Source organism: Saccopteryx bilineata, chromosome 8 (genome assembly GCF_036850765.1).
Source record: "Saccopteryx bilineata isolate mSacBil1 chromosome 8, mSacBil1_pri_phased_curated, whole genome shotgun sequence".
Classification (NCBI taxonomy): domain Eukaryota; kingdom Metazoa; phylum Chordata; class Mammalia; order Chiroptera; family Emballonuridae; genus Saccopteryx; species Saccopteryx bilineata.
The window spans coordinates 29,013,645-29,019,847 of NC_089497.1; the positions used below are offsets into that span (position 1 = coordinate 29,013,645).

Consider the following 6,203-nt stretch of genomic DNA (forward strand, 5'->3'; position numbering starts at 1 on the left):
GACCCTGAGAACCTGGCAAAGAACAAGATAAACAAATCCCTGCTAACACAGAGCTGTAACATTCTAGTGTGAGGAGACCATAATAATTTAACAAGGGAAAAGCAGTTTGTGATAAGCGCTCTGCTGATAATTACCATAATGTGGTAGTGTAAGAGAACTACTCTGGACTGGCTGAACAGGAAGTGCTTTCGGTGATGTTTGCACTGAGGTCTTAATGTTCAAGGGCTAGCCATGTGAAATTCAGGGCAACCCACAAAGGAAAAGGACCAGCTACTGCAAAAGGCTAAAACAGAATGAGCTTGGCCCGCTGAGACAGAGTGAAGGCTGGTCTGGCTGGGACAGCGTCAACTAGAGGCGAGGTTAGTAGTAGAAGGCCTGCAGATACCAGCCATGGTAAGCATTCTGGGTTTCATTCTGTGTGTCAAGGGGAGGCCACTGGAGGGAATGAGATCTGATCTCTCTTTTAAAAGGATCACTCTGAGCCCTGGCCGGTTGGCTCAGCGGTAGAGCGTCGGCCTGGCGTGCGGGGGACCCAGGTTCGATTCCCGGCCAGGGCACATAGGAGAAGCGCCCATTTGCTTCTCCACCCCCACCCCCTCCTTCCTCTCTGTCTCTCTCTTCCCCTCCTGCAGCCAAGGCTCCATTGGAGCAAAGATGGCCCGGGCGCTGGGGATGGCTCCTTGGCCTCTGCCCCAGGCGCTAGAGTGGCTCTGGTCGCAGCAGAGCGACGCCCCAGAGGGGCCGAGCATCGTCCCCTGGTGGGCGTGCCGGGTGGATCCCGGTCGGGCACATGCGGGAGTCTGTCTGACTGTCTCTCCCCGTTTCCAGCTTCAGAAAAATACAAAAAAAAATAAAAATAAAAAAATAAAAGGATCACTCTGGCTGCTGAGTAAAGAACAGGGACAAGATAGAAACTAGGAGTCCTGCTAAGAGCTGACTGCAATAGTTAAGGAACAAAAGATAATAGCATGTTCTCTGATATAGTTAGCAAAAAAGGAAAATGGGGAAAAAATGTTTTAGGATATGTCATGGAGGTAGAGTTAAGAGTTGATCAGATGTGAGAGGCTGAAAGAAACGAATGAATGAACAAGTCAGGATATTCCTAGGCCTTTGTGAAATTGGGTAGTTGGAGATTTAATTTACTGAGATAGGGAAGACTGAAGAAAAAGCCGGTTTGGGAATAATTCAGAAATGGGGTCTCATTTGCATTGGACATTCCTATGAAATAAATAGAGACTGCAAAGACAGCAAGGTATGTGAGCTTTGAGCTCTAGGATCAAGTTTGAGTTCCAGGCAAAGAGATGGTTCTCAAAGTCCAATGGTACAGCCTGCTTATTAGTATCCAGGTAATCAATGTAATTTAGAGGAGTAAACCTAAGGAGACTAGGTGTTAAGAGACATAGTTTAGTAACAATGATGTCTATAAACAGAAGGATTTATAAACTATAAGCCTCTTTAAATGGATAAAGGATTGTTATTTTAGAGATGAGACTCTTACCATTTGTAATTAGAATAATTATATCTGTGAGGAATTTCCAAGTGCACAGACTGGTTTCATTTGGATTGCCTGCCTATGACTGACAACCTCTTCAGTTACCAACAGAGAGTAACAGTGGGCAAACCACTTCACCATTTAGTACTTCAATTTCCTAATCTATAAAATGGGGACAACAACAGTTAACTATTTCATGGTGCACTTATAAATATTAAATGAGCTAATACATGTAAAGCAGGGGTCCCCAAACTATGGCCCATGGGCCGCATGCAGCCCCCTGAGGCCATTTATCCACCCCCCGCCACACTTCTGGAAGGGGTACTTCTTTCATTGGTGGTCAGTGAGAGGAGCACATTGACCATCTCATTAGCCAAAAGCAGGCCCATAGTTCCCGTTGAAATACTGGTCAGTTTGTTGATTTAAATTTACTTGTTCTTTATTTTAAATATTGTATTTGTTCCCGTTTTGTTTTTTTACTTTAAAAGATATGTGCAGTGTGCATAGGAATTTGTTCATAGTTTTTTTTATAGTCCGGCCCTCCAACAGTCTGAGGGACAGTGAACCGGCCCCCTGTGTAAAAAGTTTGGGGACCCTTGATGTAAAGTAATCAAAACGGTATCTGTCACATAGTAAGCACTCATCATATGCAAGTTAGTATTATTTTCTGCAGCTTCCCACACTATACACAGAAGTGTCTTCACAGTTCACGGTTTTCTAGTGAGATGCTTGGTAAGAGATGGCACCCATGATTAGAATGAGCTAGGGAAGCATATGAAAAACCTACCTAAAGGAAGTGGAGGCTGAGTGTTGCAGATGGCTAAGACTATCCTCTTTAAAAGTAAGCTATATGTTTGCCAACGTCCCCAAATCTGATCTACAGTCCTGACCCAGCCTTGGAGTTCTAGACCCAGCTTCCTACTGGACACATTCAAAAAAACCTGTTTTCACATGGACCAAAAGATGTGCCATATAAAAACACAAAGCCTCTTGTCGTTGACAGCCATGACCCCTTTAGAAGGGCCAGTTCATTGTACAGTGAGATGACACTGTTGGTGAAGAAACCAGTTTCTGGCATAGCATTATTTGTAGTGACTTTTGCTTTCCCGGAGAAACTGCAGATAATAATGATGTAAACATTAACACCCTGTAAATACAATTTAACTGCCACTTAGCTACAGCTTTACTCAGCATAACTGTAGATAAGGAAAGCAACAATTATTGGAGCTTATTTAACATTAAAAAAAAAAAGTACCAATGCCTCCCCCACTTGGGAGTTCTGAAATCGTCTTGTTTATTTTCAGGGATACCGATTATTTTAAGTGTATGATTTGTCTGCACTCAGTTCATTTCCCTTCTCAAATTTCTGCCTTATGTTTTTCTGTTATTGTCAGACCTGATGAGTTGTTTTCCCCACTCCAGTATGACCATGTTACTGCACAGAGCACTGCAGTGATTTTCATAATAAACTTGTAAACTAAGAACTGAAACATTTTTTTAAAAAGTAAAATACGGGACACAACAGCCTACAAAGATATTTGTGCCTTCAAGCACAGAGATGCATTTGCCAGAAACAAAGTTGCACAAGAGTCAGGACGTTTAGTGAAGTATTACATTGGCTTTATTTTTTTTTTTAGCATGAGGGGGCAGAGAGAGAGACAGACAGACAGATAAGGACAGAGAGACGGGTAGGGAGAGATATGAGAAGCATATGAGAAACATCAACTCCTAGTTGCAGCACCTTAGTTGTTCATTGATTGCTTTCTCTTATGTGTCTTGACCCGGGGCTCCAGTGACTTATGCTCAAGCCAACGACCCTGGGGTCATGTCTATGACCCCACATTCAAGCCAGCGACCCCGCACTCAAACTGGTGAGCTGCGCTTAAGCCGGCAACCTCGAGGTTTCGGGTCCTCAGCATCCCAGGTCGATGCACTATCAACTGCCCACCGCCTGGTCAGGCACCTTGGCTACCTTTTTAAAAATGACATCTGCTCAGTTTGTACCTGAAAGCTGTGCTTTTGGAAACACACTATAATAAAATTTTGTTTTTAACAAATATTTCATAACTCATATTTCAATATTAATGTTTGCAGCAAACATGTACAAAGTGTCTATTGTGTACAGGGCCCTGTAGCCTATACAGATATAAATCAGATTTTGGCTTTGTCCTACAAAACTCTCAGTAGCTAGCTAGTAGTGATGAGGCAGACTCTGAAGAAAGATAAGAACCTAACAGTTTATTAAGCCATAGGAGACTTGAAAAATTCAAGCCCAAAGCTATGGTGAGGAGTTACTTAATGCTATCTACTCTAGGATGGAATGACCGTGGCAACAGCCTGACCTATGGTGGTGCAGTAGTTAAAGCATGGACTGGATTGCTGAGGTCACCAGTTCAAAACCACAAGTGTGCCCGGTCAAGGCACATATGAAAAGCAACTACTACCAATTGATGCTTCCTGCTCCCCTTCCTTCTAACTCTCCTCTCTAAAATCCAAAGTAAATCTTTAAAATAAAATAAATAAATAAATACTGGCCCTGGCCAGTTGGCTCCATGGAGAGAGCGTGGGCCCAGCGTGCGGACGTCCCGGGTTCGATTGCAGGTCAGGGCACACGTGAGAAACAATCATCTGCTTCTCTTCCTCTCCCTCTTCTCTCTCTCTTCTTCACTCAATTGGTTCATCATCCCGGGGAGCTGAGGATAGCTCTGTTGATTCAAGCATCAGCGCCAGACCCGGGGTGCGGGGTGGATACCATCAGGGCACATGTGGGAGTCTGTCTATCTCCCTTCCACTTACTTAAAAAAAAAAAAAATGTCCACAGCATTGCCAGTGGGTACACATACAGTAAACACTGAAACTGTGTTAAGTAAATTCTAGTCTTGTTTCTACCAACAAATAGTTATGTACACTTGTCAAGTTACTTGACATCTTTATGTCTCATGTCCTTCATCTGTAAAATGAGTGAGCTCAAACAGATGACCTCTATCTAAGCCTCCTTTAGGCTCTAATAGTCCAAATAACGTCGTGATGCTGCTGATAGCAAGAAAAACTATAGCTTATATTGGCCACGCACATATTATGTGCCAAGCACTGTGCTCAAGTGCGTCATTCATACTCATTTAATCCTCAAAACAACCGTATGAAATTGGCATTATTATTATCCTTGTTTTATTGATGAGGGGTGAGAGGCAGAACAGTATTGGAGGGCTGAAGTCGCGCGATTGGAACAGAAGCAGTCTGATACCACTGCACCCCAACTGTGTGTCTCACGAAAACTGTCTTATCTATTAAGAGATAAGGAAAAGAAAAAGGGGTCGGAAAAGGGTCCTCCCTCCTGACTGGATGGAAGGCAGGCAGATCTGAGTTAACGTCATGCTTGTCTGCTCCACGTGTTAAGTCTCCGCACCACCTCCTCGGCGATGCTCCCGCAGCTGTGCGCATCACAGCTGGACCGAACGGGGTCGGCCAGAGGCTGCCCGCGCGGACGCGCACGCACGGCCACGGCCACGGCCACGCGCACGGGGCGGGGGCTCGGGGGAGGCCCCGCAGGAGCGCGGACAGAGTGGGTACCTGGGCTGCTGGATGCTCCTGCCGGCTGGTTCTCCCACCAATCGTCTCCAAGATCGTCTGCCATCTTCAGGCGGTACTCGACCTGGGCGGCCGGCCGGGGAGAAGCTTGCGGTGGCGGGGACTCTCGCTGTCTCGCGCCCAGGGGTCCCGCGTAGCAGCGCCGAGAGCCTCCCTCCGGACAGCGTCGCCTGCGCCTCGCAGAGATGGCGTCACAGCCTCCGTCCCGCCTCCCCGGCAGCCGCGGCCGAATCGTCGCAGTTTCCACAGCTGCGGTTCTGGGCAGGGTCCGTAGGGTGGCTCAAAATAAATCCCCACAAAAGCACAGAAAAGAAGACACATAAGTAAAAGAAAATATTATGTTTTTAATAAATTATTTTAAAAATTTAGGTTTTATTTTTGCTGAAAGGATATTGCTGAAAGTGTGAAAAAGGATGCCGAGACAGTTTTTCTCTGTTCAATTTCAAAGAACGGGAGCCGCGGGATGGGACCCGAGCACGTGGGTGTGTTTTCGTTTGCCGGCCTTTGGGCGTCCTTGTGTTTGTACGGTTTGCTTTTATAAAACGTGCGTGCGAACTCCTGACTGTCAAGGTCGGGTCTTTGTTGCAGATGTGGGTACTGTTCTTATACGATATGAGTCAAGAAAAGGATTGGTCCAGGAGGGCTTGCCCACGGGAAGACCCAGGTTGTCCCGAGAGTTTAGAATCGACTCCCCCACACCCTTTTCCATTATGCCCTCCCTCCCTGTTTTATGAATCAAAGAGAAGAGAGCCCATTGCCGCTAAACGGTGTTTCTTGTCTCACTTTCAACGTGAAGTAGCAGAGAGACGGGCAAAGATAACCCGATGGTCGCCGAGTGCTCAAGCCGACAGTCAAGTGTGGACGATATTTTAAAGAGGGTCTTCATACACGGGTAAAAATCATGGGGAAAAAAGTATTAAATACACGCAATGTGACTGGCACTGTGCTTGGAATAGTGGTTTAAAGATGTGTAGGATAGGATCACGCCTTCCAGATGTCAATAGCTAGAGTAGAGGAAATAGATCTTGTAAGAATAAAGGTCTGCTAATGATAGGATACACCCTCGTAAATGACAGGGACCGAGTATATTAATCTGATGAGGACAGGATTTATTATATGTGAA

At 45.5% G+C, this 6,203-nt stretch overlaps 1 protein-coding gene across 4 annotated transcripts in view; it reads right to left on the reverse strand.

Annotated features, from left to right (window-relative positions):
- CMSS1 (cms1 ribosomal small subunit homolog) overlaps positions 1 to 5,249 on the reverse strand; it is a 430,962-nt gene extending 425,713 nt beyond the window's left edge. For 3 of the 4 annotated variants that reach the window (XM_066241796.1, XM_066241795.1, XM_066241794.1), the window contains exon 1: positions 5,063 to 5,249. In XM_066241796.1, the coding sequence (XP_066097893.1) occupies positions 5,063 to 5,126 (64 nt within the window). In that variant the 5' untranslated portion in view covers positions 5,127 to 5,249. The remainder of the gene's footprint in view (positions 1 to 5,062) is intronic. The other variant, XM_066241797.1, reaches the window with a different exon arrangement.
- Between the last annotated feature and the right edge of the window lie 954 nt (positions 5,250 to 6,203).